This window comes from Festucalex cinctus, chromosome 19 (assembly GCF_051991245.1).
Source record: "Festucalex cinctus isolate MCC-2025b chromosome 19, RoL_Fcin_1.0, whole genome shotgun sequence".
Lineage (NCBI taxonomy): Eukaryota > Metazoa > Chordata > Actinopteri > Syngnathiformes > Syngnathidae > Festucalex > Festucalex cinctus.
Genome location: NC_135429.1, coordinates 14,357,684 through 14,376,255, shown reverse-complemented (window position 1 = coordinate 14,376,255; position 18,572 = coordinate 14,357,684). Strand labels below are relative to the sequence as shown.

Here is an 18,572-nt window from a genome sequence, read left to right as displayed (position 1 = left end):
AACATTTTTTTTCTTATAGCAAAAAGTATCACTGAATTGGATGATTTTAAGTCAACTTTAACGGCGCACTATTTTTCCGATTGCGGCAGAATACTCACGCCATCTTGTTGCTCGATCGTGCAAGCGGAAGCAATATCTTCGGCGGAGGAAGAGCGGGTGTGGTTCGGACTTGCTCGGCTGATTCACTTAGCAGCCCTTCAAATTTTCACCCAAGCAAAAAGGAGATATTTTCTCACCAAAACAGGAACAACGGAGGCGCCACTGGAATCTGGTATGGATGTTTTGCGTAGTATAAATCGCATTAAGGTATTTACACCGTGTCGCTTGGCCGTTTTTGGGAGAAAAATCATCTTTGGCAAGGGAGGGGGCTCCGGTGAGGTTTTCTGATTTTTGGCTGGCAGCACGGCAGGTTTAGTATGGTGGCGGCCGGATCTACTTTTCAGACGTCCTGGCTAGTGACGCTAAGAAAACTGACAATTTCTGTTTGAAAATCACATTTGCAATACTAGACGCGATTTATAGTAGTGACACTCCGTGTTCGTGTTCCACAACAAGTGACCACTTTTAATAATTTGACACTGATGCTCCCTGTTGTGTTTGTTTACGTTTGCTAGTTATGCTACTAGTGGTTAGCCGTGGGAGCTAACGAAGATTACCGTAACGCCGTTAATGGCAATAAAAAAAAAAAAAAAATCGCACTTTTAATTGCCTGGCGTTTAACTCCGTTGTTGGGGTTTGTTTAGGTAGTCTGTTACGTGTGTAGTTGTCCCCGCCACAACTAGGGGTAGTCGTGGAAGCAAAAGCGGGGCGGAGGTGGTAGTTTCTCATCGGAAACTCACAGGCAGGCTGCTAAGGTCGGAACTTGGCCGTGGTACGGGGGAGGGGGAGAAATATGCCTTTGAAGTGCTTTGCCGCTCAATGGTGAATTGTGCTAGTTCAGGCCTGGAAATACCCATCGCTTTGCTTTCTCGGTCGGAGGTGGAGTCTCGGCATTTCCCCCCTCCCAGCTACTTTCGCGAGCAAAACAGGCATTTGAAGTGAGGGAGACCAGGCGCAGGTAAACTGGTGCAAAGGGCAGTGGCTTTTGCAACCGAGAAACGTTGCGATCGGGTGTAACGTAGCAAACTAGAACGCCGTGTTGAAGGAATGGTTGTTTGTATTTCCTCTGTGTGACTGCCTTTTTTCCCCCCTTCTTCTTTTTAACCCAGACCTAGCTGCTGAGCAGGCGAGGGCAGGCGAGAACAATGGCTACCCAGTGTAAGTTTTGAAAAACAATGTACTGATACTTTTTAGGGATGAACCGATAGCACATTTTCAGGCCGAGTACAAGTACGTAAACCACTTGAATACTCGCTGATAGTGATGAAAATGTTTCAGTTAAATAGAATTCAGTTCAAAAACACATTTTTAAACGTGACATAAATTTCATATTCAGTTTCATTGTCTTGCATGGCTTAATAATTTAGTTTTTTTTCCCTCCATTGTGCAAAGCAATCATCACATGACATTATAATCTCTGGCAGTTTTTGAGCAAAGGTGTCAAACTTGTTTTCATCATGTGCAACATTATAGTTATGGTTCCCTTCAGGGGACCTCTGTGAAACCACAAAAATGTGTTATCGCTATAATAGCGATGTAACGATATCCAAACATCACGAGACGATATTATCACGATATGAAGGTCACGATACGATAATTATCACGATATTGTGGGGGAGTTGGCTCAGACTAAAAAAATGAATAGCACAATATTGTCCTTTTGTACATAACAGCAATACATATAAACCACCTACAATGTCTAATAATATAGAGGTACGTACTTGGTAATGCAAGCACACATTGATCGCTTCACGAGCAAATTAGGTTCCCCTTCATCTGACAATCAGCATAGATTTTAAACATAGAAGGCCAAAACATCCCTGATGAAAATAATAAACTAGCCACTAGAGGGTGCTCGAACTGCACACAAATGGAAATCAACCTGACTTTTTCTTCTTTTTTTTTTAACAAATGTGTTCCTTTTAAATATTGTGAACATTACGACGACGATATTGTGGCAGTTTTAATATCGCGACATCACGATATTGCCCTTATCGTGACATCCCGAATCGCTACTGGTGAAAACTTGGGTACAGTCTTTTCGGCGAACAGTAACAGATTTAATTTATAATGAAACATCTTATTCAGAAAGTGCAAAACTAACAGTTTGTCCTCTTTTAGGAACTGAAACATGCAGACAATAACACTTGGATAAATGTGTATCATTATGCTATTAAAATCATCATAATGGCGTTTGATATAGTTTTGCCTTAATATAAAGGTCCTGCAAGAAGTTGTATAAAAGTTCTGTACCATTCTAGTTTTCTTCTTCTACTTGTTTAATGTTAATGATGGTAAAGAAGACCTTGTAAAACTCAATTTTCTTTCCTTTAGCTGATTTGATGGAGTTGGACATGGCGATGGGAGACAGTAAGGCTGCAGTCAGCCAGTGGCAGCAGCAGTCTTACCTGGACTCGGGCATTCAGTCTGGCGTCACCACCACCGCGCCGTCTTTGAGCGGCAAAGGAAACCCCGACGTTGAGGAGGAGGATCCCACTTTGTACGACTGGGAGTTCAATCAGCCCTTCACTCCTGAGACGACAGGTACTATTTTTGCCTCACAAACGTCATCCCGATAGATTGCCACTATTACTTTGCTGTGATTATGTTTTCCTACCGCAGACATCGAAGGCTACGCCATGACCCGAGCCCAGCGAGTGCGTGCGGCCATGTTCCCCGAAACCTTGGAGGAAGGCATCCAGATTCCGCCGACGCAGCTCGACGCCGCCCATCCAACTGCGGTGCAGCGCCTGGCGGAGCCTTCGCAGATGCTGAAGCACGCCGTGGTCAACCTTATTAACTACCAAGATGATGCCGAGCTGGCCACTCGGGCCATCCCCGAGCTTACCAAACTGCTCAACGATGAGGACCAGGTAGGCTGACGCGCGCTCGCTATGCAACAACAGCGAAACCCGGCGTATTATTTTCTTTCTTGCAGGTTGTGGTGAACAAGGCAGCCGTCATGGTGCATCAGCTGTCAAAGAAGGAGGCCTCTCGCCACGCGCTGATGCGTTCGCCGCAGATGGTTTCCGCCGTGGTTCGAGCGATGCAGAATACCGGCGACGTGGAAACCGCCCGCTGCTCCGCCGGAACCCTGCACAACCTTTCCCACCACCGAGAGGGGCTCCTTGCCATCTTCAAGTCCGGCGGGATCCCTGCCCTGGTCAAGATGCTGGGGTCAGTAAATGATGGCGGTCGGATTCAGAAGTAGAGCAAGTCTTGTGTGTCATATTTTGTAACTGTTTGAACCGTCTTTCAGCTCACCAGTGGACAGCGTGTTGTTCTACGCCATCACCACGCTCCACAACCTCCTGCTGCACCAGGAAGGAGCCAAAATGGCCGTCCGCCTGGCCGGAGGACTGCAAAAGATGGTGGCTCTGCTGTCCAACACCAACGTCAAGTTCCTCGCCATCACAACGGACTGCCTGCAGATTCTTGCTTATGGCAACCAGGAAAGCAAGGTTGATTACAGTTTGACATTAAGTCAGCATTTGTCCACAAAGTACTTTCCGAACACTTAAATGTACCTCTTTTTATTTTAGTTGATTATATTGGCCAGTGGTGGTCCCCAAGCCTTGGTCAACATCATGAGGACCTTTACCTATGAGAAACTGTTGTGGACCACAAGCAGAGTGCTCAAAGTCCTCTCCGTTTGCTCCAGCAACAAACCTGCAATAGTTGAAGCTGGTAAGTTTGTCTTCCAGGTGGAAAGTCTACAAAAAGAAGCACATTTTACAGTAAAAATAGTATGGTGCGTATAATGTATTTTTTCTTTCTGTGTGTAGGTGGAATGCAGGCCTTGGGACTCCATCTGACTGACCCCAGCCAGCGTTTGGTCCAGAACTGCCTCTGGACTCTGAGGAACCTTTCAGATGCTGCCACAAAGCAGGTACAGTACACACCGTCTTCCTAAAGGCGATTTTTTGTTGTTGTTTTTTTACCCCGACATCAAAATGAGTCATATGTGACTCGGCGTCTTGTAGGAGGGAATGGAGGGTCTGCTGGGGACCCTGGTCCAGCTGCTGGGAAGTGATGACATCAACGTAGTGACATGTGCCGCCGGCATCCTCTCCAACCTAACCTGCAACAATTACAGCAACAAACTCATGGTCTGCCAGGTAGAAGATTTTTTTTTTTTTTTGTATTCATTGATTTCATTTGAATTCAGAGTTTCTCAACTGACCTCTGGTGTTGTGTCTTATCAGGTTGGCGGCATTGAGGCCCTTGTGAGGACAGTCCTCAGGGCGGGAGACAGAGAGGACATCACCGAGCCAGCCGTCTGCGCCCTGCGCCACCTCACATCCCGCCACCAGGATGCCGAGATGGCACAGAACGCCGTGCGCCTTCATTACGGCCTGCCCGTGGTCGTCAAACTGCTGCACCCGCCGTCTCACTGGCCCCTTATCAAGGTCTTCTACTTTTTCCACTCAGTCAGTTGTAGAGTTCTCTCATAGTTTTTTTTTTTTTTGACATTTCAAATGCGCTCCTGCTCCCTCCCCTCTAACCAGGCGACGGTCGGGCTGATCCGCAACCTGGCCCTTTGCCCGGCCAACCACAGCGCTCTTCGAGAGCAGGGAGCCATTCCACGCCTGGTCCAGCTGCTCGTCAGAGCTCACCAGGACACTCAGAGGCGCACCAGCATGGGAGGCAACCAGCAGCAGTTTGTGGTGCGGAACCAGGCCTTCTAAAAGCATTATTTAGCGCACCTTCAAATGGAATATTAGATTCAGAGTTGACTTCATCTACAGGAAGGAGTGCGTATGGAAGAAATAGTGGAAGGCTGCACGGGAGCACTGCACATCCTGGCACGGGACGTCCACAACAGGATTGTCATCAGAGGACTCAACACCATTCCACTGTTTGTCCAGGTGAATTCAAAATCAAACCAGAGCTGTCAAGGGTTGCGCCCGAACGAGCCGTGACTCGGTTGTGCTCTGGTCCAGTTGCTGTATTCCCCGGTGGAGAACATCCAGCGCGTGGCTGCCGGCGTGCTTTGCGAGCTGGCACAGGACAAGGAAGCCGCCGAGGCCATCGAAGCCGAGGGAGCCACCGCGCCGCTCACGGAGCTGCTGCACTCTCGCAACGAGGGCGTCGGTAAGCTTTAGTGGATTTTCAAACCACTTTCTTTTGGGTCACTTGCGTAACTCCTCCTCCTTTTCTGTAGCCACATACGCGGCAGCTGTACTGTTCCGCATGTCCGAAGACAAGCCCCAGGACTACAAGAAACGTCTCTCAGTGGAGCTGACCAGCTCTTTGTTCAGAACTGAGCCTCTGGCCTGGAATGAGGTGCGTACAAGATCTGTTCACTTGATATTAATAGTGATGTGGTCATGCAAATATTGTCTTTGCATTTTTTTTTTAAATTTTTTTTCAGACTGGAGATCTTGGACTGGATATGGGGGCTCAGGGAGACCCTCTGGCTTACAGGCAGGATGGTGAGTGCTCCCTTCCAGTGTTTTGCTTTGAGTTCAAATATCAGTTACGCAGCCGTGACAAGAAGTCAAAAGGCAATTCAGAATGAGCATACTTGCAAAGAACTGATTTTAGTTTTTGTGTCTCTGCTCCATTTGCAGATGGAGCATACCGGGCCTACCCCGCAGGCTACGGTCAAGACACCCTGCTGGACCCCATGATGGAGGGGGCCGACTACCACGGCGACGCTCTGCCCGACCTGGGCCACCACACCGATCCGCTTCCAGACCTCGGTCACAGCCAGGACCTGATGGACAGCAACCAGCTGGCCTGGTTCGACACCGACCTGTAGGATTGGTGAGAGCGACATCTTCCGCACCACACGTTACCTTCCGCTTTGTAGCCTTGAAACCGATTTCAATGTTGTTCTCTGCTCTTTTTCAGTTGTCTTCTGATAGAGCCTGCGTTGTGATTGGCCTGTAACCTGTATTGTCTGAAGCAGCGTTTTGATTGGCTGTGTAAAGTTGTGAAGGTATAGGAAGCATCAAGGGGTCGTGGAAAGTGCCTGACACCAGAAAACAAAGGTGGCTGCCATGGGAATGTTTTAGCAAGTTGAAAAGGGGGGTGGGGCAAGGGGCGGGGTTGGGAAATTTCGGGAGCGGTGTGACATCATAAGATGGAGGTCTCGGGGCAGGTTACCTGTTCGGTTAAGTGCACATGATTGGATCTTAAAGTTGGTGACACATGTTTTAGCCTTGCCTGTATTATCCTTTTTCAGTTCTACTTTTTGTATTCTTTTTTTATTTCTTTTTTTATTATTATTACTCATTCTCTTTCATGGTACTGACCCAGCTTGCCTTCACACTAGTCATCTTAATTTTGTCTTCAATGCTAATCATCTGTATTTTTTTATTTTATTTTTTTTAAACAAACGTATATTACATGTAGTGTTAAGTTATAGTGATATTATACAGTTTTTTTTTTTTTTTTTTGTTATGGCCGAATGTGTATAACACTAATAATCAGTTGTACTCTGACTTAAAACGTAACATTGTGTAGGGTTTTTTTTGTTTTTGTTTTTTTTATAATCAAAAAATGGAAGATGATGCATTCTTAATATGTGCTTCTTTAAGCATAAATTTTCAGTGTCACATGTTTGAAAGAGATCAAATGTTGGGGATAAATCTAGAGAAAAGTGTTTTATATACATTCACTGGTAGGTTACTATTTTGTATGCTATCATTGGGTGTGAGATAGAAAAGTTGGTTTCACGAACCAGTTGAGAGTCCTGCTGTGTTTCTTTTGGAGACGAGGTTGTGACACGGCTGAACAATAAAGTCATTTTATTTCATTTTGTCTGTGTCTTTATTTCAAGTAGGCAAGTACAGTCTTAACTTTTTAAACAGGGTTGTTGCAAACTGCAAACGTGTTGTCTTCCAATTGTCTTTGTAAGCAGGAATATTAAACATTGGCAAAATGTTGGAAATGACTGGTAAGCAGTTCAAGGTGTACCCCAATTTTGTCAGGTGAGCTCGGCAACAGTTCACTCCTCTAATAAGACTGAGTGCTAAAGAAAAAGGAGGGAAGTTGCTAAAGAACATCTGAGACGATAAACTGTATTTAGTAATAGATTTTTAAAGGTGCAGTAGACCCTGGCCAGTGAGTCGACCAATTTGTCAATGGTTCGGTGATACAAGTTCCTTATTGAGCCAGTAGGTGGCGGTAAGCGGCTGTCAAATTGCATCTAAAATGGTCGAATAACCCGGATTCAAGTATACTACTACTACGATATATATGTATACTACTATACTAATACGTACTACGGTTTAATAGAGCAATAATTGTCTTCTTTTTTTTTAAACATGAATAATGTACACAGCATGAAAATATTTGTTCTCGTTTTTCTAATAAATGTCTACAGTATGATGGTTTTGAGTCTATTTTGTCCATGTGTGCTGCCCCCTACCGAGCAACTGGGAAACTTGCACTTCACAGTAATAGATATGTAAGCCAAATTGCAACGTCTTTGATGCTGCAATTGTTTTGAAACTTAAACTATGCATTCTAATTGCATGATGCCACTGAATGGTCATATTTGAGAATCGTACTTACTTACTCAGGCCTTTCTGCATTGCGGTCACCCTGGCTGACCTCTTCCAAACCCATCCAGCCTGCGTAGATTGTACAGATGACAGCATGGCAATGGTGGCCAAATAGCTGATGTCACCATCTCCGTGCTTCCTCCCTTGAATGAAACAATGCTTCTCGCATCACAATGGCCACTTTCTGTTCATCTTTATGAATAAAGAGTCTGCGTCTTTAACTGCTTGGAGACTTCACCGCTCGAGTATTGGATCTGTGCTCCAAAAGTCAGTGATTCCATGGACGTTTGGCAGAGAGGGCTCAAGTACAATACTATCATTTGTAGGGTGTTGGTGATAATATCAAGGCAGATGGCTTTCTTTACTGTGTGAAAGCAGGCCATTTTCCACTATAATTTTCTTAATATTTCACAAATCTATGTCTACAAGTTAGACCGCGACATTGACAGTCCAGTCATATGTAGGTGTACCCAATGAGGTGGCCATATTGGCCAAAATATTAGGGACACTTCTGTTCTTATGTATAGATGTATAACAGCAACAGGAATTGCTTCATAATAAGTGACCCAAAGGATAAAGAATATATTCACGTGTCAAATATGTTTAAAGTATTATATCAACGCCACATAGATGCTTTTAGAGAGTGTGTCAGTTATGCCACTGTAATCATAAGAGACCAAAGTGTCTCGAGATAGTCCGATATGTTTTTTTCAGGGCCGATACCGATGCCGATTATTAGTAGTCAACCGATAACCGCTATTTGGAGCCGATAATCATTTTCACTAAAAAGGGAAAATAATGGCATCAAAATTTGGGAAAATACAAACTACAGCTCTTAATTTTTGGGGGAGAAATTTCAAAGCATATGCTTATTGAGCAACTTTTAGGGTTAGTAAAATATTGGGAGGGTTTTTTTTTTTGTTTTTTTTTTAATCTTAGTCAATATTTTTAAAATTAACAAGTTCCGGGATCTCCCAGCGCAGTAGCATGTCTTCAAAAGTTCAATTGAAAACAATTGTTTCTACACTAAATAAAGTATTGCAAAATTTCTAAATATCTTAAAGCAGCTATATGGAAGATTTAAAATTTCAAATCGCTACTGCCACCTGCGGCCGAAAAAAAACTGCACGCTCGTACACGCACGACCTCATTACTGAATACTCAGACGCTGAACTCTTCATATCCAATTAACTGTGTCTTCAGAGGTATTTTCAGAGGTAAGAAGTTTTATAATGTTATACAAAGCTGGCCACTTCACGGAATGAGACTCTCGATCCCCACTAAACAATTGATGTCCACGGGACGTGCAGATCATATTGCATTTTAGTCAGTCAAAGACCAGTTTTGTACTGTACTCCAAAATGATGTGCAAATTACGTTAATTGGACCTCATTCCGACGTCATTATTGCAGTTCCATATTGTAGTCACCCCGCTCGACGGACGTCAACCTGATTCTAGTCATTATTAGTGTATGTCGTCCCCAGGCTAGCGTCATTGTGCATTAGCCGAAAGGTGGGCCCTCATTTATGGAAATTGACGATTGAGAAAAACATATAGACCCATTCACTACTTAGTGTGATATGGCCGTGAATGTTATCGCCATTCAGTAGAAGCGTTCACATTTCGCTAGCATGATGTAGCTACAATAGGGCTGCTGTCACGTAGGAAAATAAGGCAACATTTAGCCTGATTGAAACGCCGCGGAATGGAAAGTCTGTTCTTCATAAAGTCATTTTTTTTCCTCTTTCATTCAATCTTGCCACCCCTTTCACGCTAAATATTGCCGTCCACCTCCTTTCACCCCTAGTTACGGCCGAGAAGTGATCGATCTTAACCGCTAATTGAAAACAACACTTTTTTTTTTCCCTCTAAATGTCAAGATACTCGCTTCTTACCTTTTGGAGTAGAAAGAAAGCCAGCTGTGAATCACTTTTCTAATCCAAGTCCGATCTCAACTCTCTCCACCGCTGAAATGTCAAACCAATGTTCACTCTCGTTCTTGCCCGGCGTCGGTCACTATCAAGTTTAGATTTTTTCGTGGCACTTCACATTGTTTTCATTTTTTTTTTTTTTTTTAGCCTTCCGGGGAGTAACGGCGGGTGTCTGGGGCATGCTAGATGCGGATGCTAGATACATGGGCTCTTTGCACAAATCCACTACTTCCTGAACTCAACACCAGTCCTTCATTTCCTGTCTTTCATGAGTGGACAAGCTGATTAATCCAGGTGTGCCTGATCTCAGTAACTACAACAACATTGGCTAGACACACCTGGTTTAATCAGTTTGTCCACTCATGAAAGACAGGAAACAAAAACGTGGTATTCGGTTCAGGAAGTAGTCGAGCTGTGCAAAGAGCCCAAAAAGCTGTACTGTACTAGTTCCGTCTTCGCGACTACAGGAAACAACGAACGAGCACGCTCATGACGTCACATCCCGCAGACAGGGGGCGGGAAATTCGAAGGATTCGGACCGGGTGCTTCCTAAAATATATTGGCCAGAGGCTTGTAGGAGTACCCATTATGAACAGCTAAGATGTTGATCTACTAATTAGAATATGTTTTAGTCATAAATGGTCAAATAAAAAGGCTAATAAGATATTTTGGGGGGAAATCCCCCATATAGTAGCTTTAAGTATTACATTTTTAATTGTCTTAGCTGGTATTATGAGCCATATGATTCCTCAAAATGGCCGATGCCGATATTCGTCAAACTGCTAAATATCGGCGCCGATAACCGGCCCAGACGATAATCGCTCTATCCCTAAAAGTGTCCCCGTGTTTTTGTATTCTGTAGGAACAAGAAGGAATTCTTTTCTCCCTCCCCAGTGTCAGATATTCAGCTGCCTGCCCGGGTGGGTGTTTCGGTGGAGATCCACATTCCTACTGGGAATCAAAGATATCTGCCATGTGTATGTCCTACAGCTCTCTTGCAAGGGCACCATTGTCCCCCCCTACCACCCCATACCCGACGCTGCTCCTCCTCCACCTTCCCGCCCCGGGAACAAATCCGCGTCTCTGTTGTATACACGAGCAGTATGTGGTCAACCCACTCCGAGCATTCCTGTGCCCTGCCTCTGTCAGAACAGTGGGACAAATACAAGGAGTGCTGTGTACTGTGTGACATGAGTGAACTAACATGGCTAACCCCGTTTTCACTGTTTGGATTGGAAACCCAGCAGCCATCTATACTTGAAGTGAATTTCTCTAATTGCAATTTTTCGTCATTTTGCGATTGCAATGTGTGATTACTTTACAAGATCCTCATTTTTTTTAAATCAATTTAATACAAGCAAACACACAAGGCACTTAAGTTATCAATATTATCGAAACAAATAAAATATACATTGTGTACAAAATAATAATTGCCCACCCCAGCTGCGCATGTGCGCGTGTAATATTTATCCGCCGCCACATTCATGTATCTTAACTCAAAGAGACGTTTCCCAAAGAGGCCTCATAAAAACAAAACAAAAAGTCATCTGTTCTGAAAGATTAATATTCTGATGCTCTTTGGGTGCAACTCCGGGCCGCAACAGAACCGGCTTTGTCTGCCCGCTGCTATAGCCAAAGGACTTGCAAACCAACAGCACCAAAACAAACGGCTTGAGTTTTAGAAAACAAAACATTTATGTATTTGTATGTCCTTATCATACACTCTAAAAACAGTTGGGTTAAAAATAACCCCAAAAGGGGGCCAAACCAACTTTTTTGGGGGGTTATTCAATTAACCCAAAAAGTTGGGACAAAGTGGGTTGCGTTGTGGGTTATTAATTTCACACGTTTTGGATGAAATAATTCAAAAAGTTGGGTCGGTTCATTTTTGGCCAAATCCAGTTGGGGTATTCAATTAACCCAAAAAGTTGGGTCAAACGAATAACCCACAAAACAACACAACAAGTTGCGTTGCTTTCTTGGTTATTATTTAATTTGACCCAACGTTTTGGATTAAAGTAACTCAAAAAGGTGGGTCGGTTCATTTTTGACCAAATCCAGTTGAGTCAATTAACCCCAAAAACGTTGATCAAATGAATAACCCACCAAACAACACAACAAATTATGTTGCTTTGTTGGTAATTATTTAATTTCACACATTTTGGATGAAATAATTCAAAAGTTGGGTCGGTTCATTTTTGACCAAATTGAGTTGGGTTATTCAATTAACCCAAAAAGGTTGGGTGACTTGGGTCAAATGAATAACCCACAAAACACAACAAATAGTGTTGCTTTGTTGGTTATTACTTAATTTCACACGTTTTGGATGAAATAATTCAAAAAGTTGGGTCGGTTCATTTTTGACCAAATCGAGTTAGGTTATTCAATTAACCCAAAAAGTTGTGTCAAACGAATAACCCACAAAGCAACATGTGTTGCTTTGTGGGTTATTCGTTTGACCCAACGGTTTGGATTAAAATAACTCAAAAAGGTGAGTCGATTCATTTTCGACTAAATTCAGTTGGGTTATTCAATTAACCCAAAAAAGTTGGGTCAAACGAATAACCCACAAAGCAAGCTAAAAACAGGTTAACTCCAAAAGTTGGGTCTTTCAATTTTTGACCCAATTTGGGTTATGTTTGACCCAACAAGAGTGTTATACCATTACAACCGGCAGATGACTGATTGGGTGGGACTGGAGGAATCATATGGTTCTGTGCGTATACAGTATATACTGTACGTATGTATACAATAACTGACATCAGGCTAAAACATTGTACTATCTCCAAAATAGTCACTCTTCTAACGCAAACCCAGCCCAGTTGACGATTAAGACGAGTGAGGCCGATTCGATATTCCTTGTTGACCCCCGAGGACGACCTCAGGCAGATGGAAGAGGAACAATAGCTCGACCCATACGGAGGGCGGCAGCGACTGACACAGCCACTGTTGCACCAAAGAATGCTTGGACCCACGCCAACGATGGACCTCACCCTCCCCGACGGCCAATGTCCCATGGTGCAACTGGGCTGGCCGGGCAACACCTTCAAGAGCATCCGAAGAGCAGCAAACAAACAAGCAGCGCGCCGCCGTCGCCTTTGGACCTTACAGAGGTTTAGCGAGAGGTTTGAAGAGGACGAACCCCACCCGGGCTCAGCGCAATTTGCATGGCTACGGCGAGCGCCTCAGGACTTGGCAGGAAGAAGAAGAACCCGGGACTCATGGATTCTTTTAGCAAGATCTTTGGAGGGGACAAAAAGAAAAGGAGCAAGGTGGGCAGCGACGCGTTTCCCCCCCCCCCCCCCCCCCCCCCCCCCTGTCATTTAAACTGTAATTTGAACTTTATTTTAAAAGACTGAACATCATAGTGGGAATAATAAATAAAACACTAAATATTTATATTTTTAAAACTTTTTTTTGTCTTTTAATCTTAAGAATATGACTTGATTTATTTTTATTTTTTTTTGTGAAAAACTTTTAATGCATCATCAAGAACTGAGTTTTAAGAAATAATTTAACATATTTTTATTATTGTAGTTCTCTCATACTGTTAGGAGTTTCTAAAAGTGTGCCCTTTGCTGCTATAAAATGAAAATAGGATTTAACACTGTCGCAAATCGGCAAAATTTTGATACAACTATTTGCCTGACATTTCATTAACCGTATAGTCAAATATAGTTCTCTCTCATATTGCCATGTTATGTTTGGATGTTCTGCATAAAGGTTCTTGCTCTTTATCATGCATGTTAATTGTTGTCCTTCGTATAGGGGTCATTCCGGGGTCACCTGGCCGCATCGCCCCAGCAGTCCTCTGCCCGCCGCAGGACCAATGAAAATGCTGTGGTCCAGTTCTTCCGCAACATTGTATGTTTATTTATTATAAGAGATAAAATGCACATGATGCAAAAAAACAAACAAAAAAAAACAAAAACATTATCCTGTAAATAAAATAATTTTAAAAAGCTAGTTGGTCATGATGTAAAATAATATGCCAACAGTATAAAGTGAGAATTCTAAGAGAAATCTTAATGGGCAAACAATACATCCCTGAGGAACACCATAATTGTAATTCATGTAAAATAAAGGTTTACTCTATTTAAATCCTCTCAATAAATTGTCAAAGCATTGATCAGTTAACTCTCTTCTTTCTGGTCTCCTCAGGTTTCCTCGCCTCGCCCCAAATCAAAGGTAAGTCAAATATTTGTTGTGTTTAATTAATCGTCTTTGATTGACAGCATTTGTTAGCTTTACATTTTCAGGGCACCAAAAAGAGGGACGTGCTGCATGCTTTTGTTTTAAAACTAATTCAAGTAAATGGGGGGCATCATTACCAATATCGGAGAGGAACTTGTCACAAATAGTTATCTCCTTATAAATACTGTTTTCTTTTTGCAGTGGAGGGAAGTCTTTGGCTTGGTATGTCAAACAAAGTCACTTTTTGAAATTAACTTTTGTTTGCGTGCGCGTGCGACTGCAACGTTTATGTTTTTAAAATGCATGCTTTGTTTGCACAATCTTGCTAACATCCATTCTCTTTTGGCCAATAAACTGCTTTCCTCCTGACGACTTCATATATTGTTGACTTGACCACATCTCAAAAAGAAGAAAAATATTACTCTAAAATATTGTTAGAAAAAAAAGAAGTAATGACAATTAAATAGAATGGAAAGAAATTCAATTGTTTTTGCCACATTTTTTGCTTCAGTTCAGTAGACATTGTGCTGCTCCTTCTGTATGTGTCTGGTTTTTGGCAACCAGGGGGCAGTATAATATAGACAAATGATTACACTGTACAAAATGAAAAAATGCTTTTGCGAACAGCATAAAATAAAGACAAGTGTTTTATTTTCAACATAAATTGAAAATACAATTTACGTTTTTAAAATTAACTTTATAATGATATTAAGAACATAAAAACTCATTGCATTTATGACCTTTTTTAATCTTACACAACAAATGCTCATAAAAACTAATACTAAAACTAATAACTAAAATGAAGCATTTAAAAAAAAAAAAAAAAACACAAAAAACTAACAAACCCACTCTAAAAATAAATTCCCCTTAGGTCTTATTAAAATAATGCAACTTTTTGAGATGTGATTTCCAGCACGAACTCTATTTTCATTGACTCATCAGTTATACTAACAAAGTTTTGCCTTATTTGTGGTTGTGTTCCAATCTGCAATTCCGATTTCCCCTTGTTTGCTTCCAACTCAGAGCGACGCTCTGCTTTTGGGTGACTTTGACACCATTCAAGTCGTTATGCGTCACATCCGGTAAACATTTTTCTTTTAGGGTGGGCTGGCCTACATCTTGTCATCTTCTCTATAAACTCACATCATCTCTCTATCACTTTAGAGGACTCATCCATCCATCTGCATCCTCTTTGTATTTTCTCACGTGTCAGATGTTTGCTTGTACTTGTGATGTGACACTGACTGACTCCCTTCACTTCAGTCGCGTCAGGCAGACACCCTCCACTTGTCATTCATTTTCTTTTTTGTAGGTTGCTGTCGTTTCATCATACATTTTTCACCATCCACTTTTCTCACGTGGTTTTATTTCCTCACAGTGAGTCCTGAAGGGCCAACTGAGTTGCGATTGGAAACATGTCACATACATTAATGTATAGACAGTTTCAGCACACTCCGGAAAAAAATCCAATTTTTTTTGTGGAGGAATTAGGTGAAAGCTGGTTGTAGGTGAGCTTACACGGCATGTTTTTCTAGGCGTCGTCGCCGCGTGCAGAGAGCACAAAGTCACCGGTCAGACGACGCAGGGAGCAAAGCACATTGTCCAGACTCTTCAACCTGGTGAGCGACACTCAACCTCCGACAATCCTCCTTTTTAATCTCCTGTCTACATTCAATAATGATATCTTTACAAGTGGAGAACCCCATTAAAGCTTTTTCAATCTGTTTTTACACCAGTGACGCTCTCATCCGAAATCAGTGAGTAGCAGATAGCTAAATACGATCCCTCATTTAGGCTGACGAGTCACAGCATCATGTCATCATATATATATTTTTTTAACACATTCATGAATCAAACATTCTAATGCAGGGGTGTCCAAACTACGGCCCAGGGGCCATTTGCGGCCCGCCGTCCATTTTTTAGTGGCCCGCGACATATGCTAAAAATGGCATTTGACTCAGTTCAAATAAAATAAAAACAAAAATGTTTGGAGATGGTCAAAGTAAGAAGGGAGGGTGTCAAAAAAAACAGTTGCTATTAAAGGTTATTTTAGTTGGCTAAAACTAACGAAAAAACTAAAATTAAATAAAAAATTGCGTTCACGAAATAAAATAAAAACGAAGATGCTTTTAAAAAACGAAAACTAACTGAAATTACATTTTATGTTTACAAAACTAACTAAAATAAAACTATAATTATAGCAAAAATGTCCCTCGTTTTAGTATTTGGTAATTAATTTAATGCATGAGCCTTTGGGAATGATTTTAAATGTGATTTTTAGTAGATTTATTTTTATATAAACCGGAATAATGACGTTGCGCCCATGGTGTTTTTTTTAAATATTGCGCACAATACTACACATAAAAAAACTAAAACTAATACTGAAACTAACTAAACTAAAACTAAGCATTTATTAAAGAACTAAAACTAATAAAAACTAACAGAACCACCCTGAAAACCAATTAAAACTAACTAAAAAAAAAAATAAAAAAATAAAAAAATAAAAATAAAAAATAAAATGAAAAATTCCAAAACTATAATAACCCTATTGTTATATTACAAATAAATTGGTTCATATACTGTAGCATTTTTCTAAATATGCAAAAGCACAAATAAATTATTTGTACAATTTTTAGGACTAAACACAATTTCTCTTCATAACATTATGTGGCCCTTGCATCCTTCTGATTTTCTGTGTGTGGCCCTCAAATGAAAAAGTTTGGACACCCCTGCTCTAATGTATAATATCACCTACTTCTTTTGCTCCATTTGGATGAATCCCACTAAATGTGAACAATTATGACAATCACATTAAATTCCATGGCTCTCAGCATGTGTTTTACTGGAAATTCCAGTTAAGTCCCTGTAAAGTGAAAATAAATCTTCGAAAATTGACATGCCACAGAAAAGAGCGTTAACACACCTGTCAAATCTGAATGCTTAAAAAAAACATACTGTTGGCTTCAAAATCATTAAAAGTCAAACCGAGAGGCGCTAGGCGCCAGTTAGCTTCCAAGCTAGCGAGAAAGCTAGTTAGCAAGCTAAAAGGGTGAGAGGCAACTTGGCCGTTTTTATAAACGGTAGCATCTAGCTAGCTAGCTGACGTTATTTGATACAGTGTAGTTCTCACTCTTTTCATGTCTTCAACTCTTCTCTTCACATAAATTCACTTTACAGGGTCTTTAAAATCACCCATAGTTGTTTCTTTCTTAGCAACAAATCTTTGGTTATATTAAGTCCAATTTGACACCTTCTTGTCCCCAGGGAGACACCAAGTCCCGTCCACCCCCCAAACGCTGGAGCACCATCTTCTGAGCTCTCCTCTAAGGCCCAAAGCAACAAGTCAAAGCAGATGGAGCAACAAACATGACGGGGGGAGCAACACATCGGGACGCGCGGCAGACTCACAACCAAACAACCATTGTGTGTTAACACACTAACACTGGAATTCTGTATCCACTCTCCGTGGATGGAGACGGTCTCGTCCAAGTCCTTATTTAGCTGTTCACGTCTGGTCAAGCTTCGAGTAGATATATGACTGTAAAAATGTCCCTGTTGATTATCATCGTCTGATGGTGCAAATGTTTGTTGATGGTTTTTCTATATCTGTCTTGTGTTGTCAGGCTTGTTTTTCTTGTAAGAGTGCCTCACAAAACACACAAAAAGAGTTTCTTGTTAAAATGTAACTGTTACGCCTCAATGATTAATCATGTACAGTACATGTCAGAAGTAAATAGATCTAGCGAACATGCCCTTTTTAATTGCACTGTTGCACACTAATCACAGGCCCCACAAATGAGTTGGTGGTATGCAAACTGTTAGTTCATTCTATTTGATGACGTAACGTTTTGTGTGGTTTGCGGGAAACAGAAAGAGGTTTGTTGAGCCGATGGTCCGTTTGCAAGTGGCTGAAGGGTTTTAGGTAGACAAAAACATGTTTTGAGTTTTGTGATCAGTAAGGACGTAATGTGTTGACTTAAGTCTTTCTTGTGAATATTATCACTTCTAGATGTTCTATGTGCTTATTTTAATAAGTCAACGCCAAAGAAAAGGGTGCGCGTTTGTGTTACACTTTTAGAAATTAACCCTTTTTTCATTTTGTCATTTATGAGCATGCAGCTTAACTGAAATATAAACAATTTAATTTTTCTTTTTGCTTATATATATTAAATGTCATTATTACATTAAATCTTAAGTCTTACAACTCTGTTTATCGCAATACTCTAATTTTAGTATTACTGCACGTTCAAATCTGTAGCTATGAACGAACTCACTTCACAATAAAAGCACACAACTTTGCCTCAAAGTCTGCTCGCTTAATGCTAACACATAAAGGGAAACTATTGAGGGGCTACGAATGGCAGAGGCGTTGCAGTGTTGCAACCCTTTAAACAACGGATATTCAAACACAAATGGATGAGCAACATATGCAAAGAGATTACTCATTGTTCTTTATCCTCTGCGAAGAATGACATAACTGCTCACTAAGGATTTGAGATTGGCTACATCTGCAATATACAGTGGGGGGGAAAAAAAAAAAAAAAAAAAAGTGTTTGGGCAATTTCCCATGGACTTCCTATTGGATTTTGGCCAAATACATTTTTTTTTACCGCACTGTACATAATGTCGACTGAACTGAAGCAGGGGGGGGGGGGAATAACAAAAGCTTTAAAATCCATTTAATTACATCATTACTCTTATATTTTTATAAATTAAAATAGACTAATTATTATTTTACTTATGACAAAAATTCACTTTTCTGCATTCTCAAAATACTGAAAAATGTTGCCATATTTACGTTTTTAATAACTCAACACAAATGTAATATATATA

General features: G+C 41.3%; 2 protein-coding genes across 6 annotated transcripts; both read left to right on the top strand.

The window, feature by feature from the left end:
* Nucleotides 1-106: 106 nt before the first annotated feature.
* On the top strand, nt 107-6,862 carry LOC144007928 (catenin beta-1-like). 2 transcript variants are annotated; one of them, XM_077507911.1, is made up of 17 exons: nt 107-271; nt 1,209-1,257; nt 2,434-2,643; nt 2,722-2,972; nt 3,038-3,276; nt 3,359-3,560; nt 3,642-3,786; nt 3,885-3,988; nt 4,083-4,217; nt 4,305-4,508; nt 4,608-4,766; nt 4,848-4,967; nt 5,043-5,193; nt 5,264-5,385; nt 5,474-5,534; nt 5,673-5,868; nt 5,956-6,862. In XM_077507911.1, exons 2-16 carry the CDS (start codon nt 1,245-1,247, stop codon nt 5,861-5,863), a joined length of 2,307 nt encoding a protein of 768 aa, XP_077364037.1. In that variant the 5' UTR covers nt 107-271; nt 1,209-1,244; the 3' UTR covers nt 5,864-5,868; nt 5,956-6,862. The 2 variants fall into 2 exon arrangements, with proteins under 2 accessions (XP_077364037.1, XP_077364038.1); XM_077507912.1 differs by lacking the exon at nt 107-271 and adding an exon at nt 399-1,057.
* Nucleotides 6,863-12,512: 5,650 nt separating this feature from the next.
* On the top strand, nt 12,513-17,948 carry mbpa (myelin basic protein a). 4 transcript variants are annotated; one of them, XM_077507819.1, is made up of 7 exons: nt 12,513-12,817; nt 13,314-13,409; nt 13,707-13,733; nt 13,941-13,961; nt 15,275-15,358; nt 15,476-15,496; nt 17,004-17,948. In XM_077507819.1, the coding sequence occupies exons 1-7, from the start codon at nt 12,528-12,530 to the stop codon at nt 17,107-17,109; spliced, it is 645 nt and encodes a 214-aa protein (XP_077363945.1). In that variant the 5' UTR covers nt 12,513-12,527; the 3' UTR covers nt 17,110-17,948. The 4 variants fall into 4 exon arrangements, with proteins under 4 accessions (XP_077363945.1, XP_077363946.1, XP_077363947.1 ...); XM_077507820.1 differs by lacking the exon at nt 13,941-13,961; XM_077507821.1 differs by lacking the exon at nt 15,476-15,496 and having other exon boundaries at nt 12,585-12,817.
* The last annotated feature ends 624 nt before the right edge of the window (nt 17,949-18,572 follow it).

Bases quoted from the DNA above. Each gene is read 5' to 3' on its own strand.
- LOC144007928 (XM_077507911.1), top strand. The intron at 3,561-3,641 runs GTTGATTACAGT...TTTTTATTTTAG, and splicing joins ATGGCAACCAGGAAAGCAAG to TTGATTATATTGGCCAGTGG. The intron at 3,787-3,884 runs GTAAGTTTGTCT...TTCTGTGTGTAG, and splicing joins ACCTGCAATAGTTGAAGCTG to GTGGAATGCAGGCCTTGGGA.
- mbpa (XM_077507819.1), top strand. From the start codon at position 12,528: ATGGACCTCACCCTCCCCGACGGCCAATGTCCCATGGTGCAACTGGGC. The intron at 13,734-13,940 runs GTAAGTCAAATA...TTCTTTTTGCAG, and splicing joins CGCCTCGCCCCAAATCAAAG to TGGAGGGAAGTCTTTGGCTT. The intron at 15,497-17,003 runs GTGAGTAGCAGA...TCTTGTCCCCAG, and splicing joins GACGCTCTCATCCGAAATCA to GGAGACACCAAGTCCCGTCC.